The sequence below is a fragment of the Geospiza fortis genome, unplaced genomic scaffold (assembly GCF_000277835.1).
Source record: "Geospiza fortis unplaced genomic scaffold, GeoFor_1.0 scaffold40, whole genome shotgun sequence".
Taxonomy (NCBI): domain Eukaryota; kingdom Metazoa; phylum Chordata; class Aves; order Passeriformes; family Thraupidae; genus Geospiza; species Geospiza fortis.
In genome coordinates, this window is record NW_005054297.1 from 3,283,651 (window position 1) to 3,284,300 (window position 650).

Genomic DNA, 650 nt, shown 5'->3' on the forward strand with positions numbered 1-650 from the left:
CGAGGGCCGGCTGTTCGGCACCAGCACCGACAGCTCAGGTGCACCGGCGGGATCGGGGAAAGAGGCGCCAAGCCTTGCCGAGGTGCTGCGCCTCGGGGGGCTCAGGGAGAGGAGGAAAGTTGCTCCCTTTCCTGCAGCAAGCCCCGGAGCTACTGAACTGGCCTCACCTGGAAGGACTGAGCAGTTCCCCCCTCTTCCATCAGGTGCCTTTGCCGCAGCAAAGCCACGGTATCCGGGAGACCACGGGGAGCAGAATAACACCCCTCTCCGCCCCTCCCGCTCTCGCCGCACTTCGCTTGTTATCTGCTCTGTCTCGCCGTGCTCCCGGGATCACAGGAGGATCTATAACTGTGATCTGTCACCGAGGAGAAGGTCGTGGATGAACTCCCTTCCAGCAGGGCAGCGAATCACTTCTCGACTGCTTATTATTACCGTGGTCTAGGACCAGCCCTTTCCTGCTAAACTTGGCTTGGGAGCGTACAGCAGGAGGGGGCGCGGGGGGTGGAGAGCCAAGCCCAACAGCATCTTGTGTGTTTGACTTTTTTTTTCCCCTCCCTCCTCCTTCCGTGAGACAGTTTGATGAATGCCTGCGAGAGGGGTATGATTTGCTGAGGCGCCTCCGGCAGGGCGGTGTGTGCGCGGTGTCAGCC

General features: G+C 60.9%; 1 protein-coding gene across 1 annotated transcript in view; it reads left to right on the forward strand.

Moving 5' to 3' along the window:
- SLIT2 (slit guidance ligand 2) overlaps positions 1–650 on the forward strand; it is a 278,830-nt gene that overhangs the window by 20,598 nt on the left and 257,582 nt on the right. Inside the window, exon 2 of the mRNA XM_031055462.1 lies at positions 5–372. Coding sequence (XP_030911322.1) covers positions 5–372 — 368 coding nt within the window. The remainder of the gene's footprint in view (positions 1–4; positions 373–650) is intronic.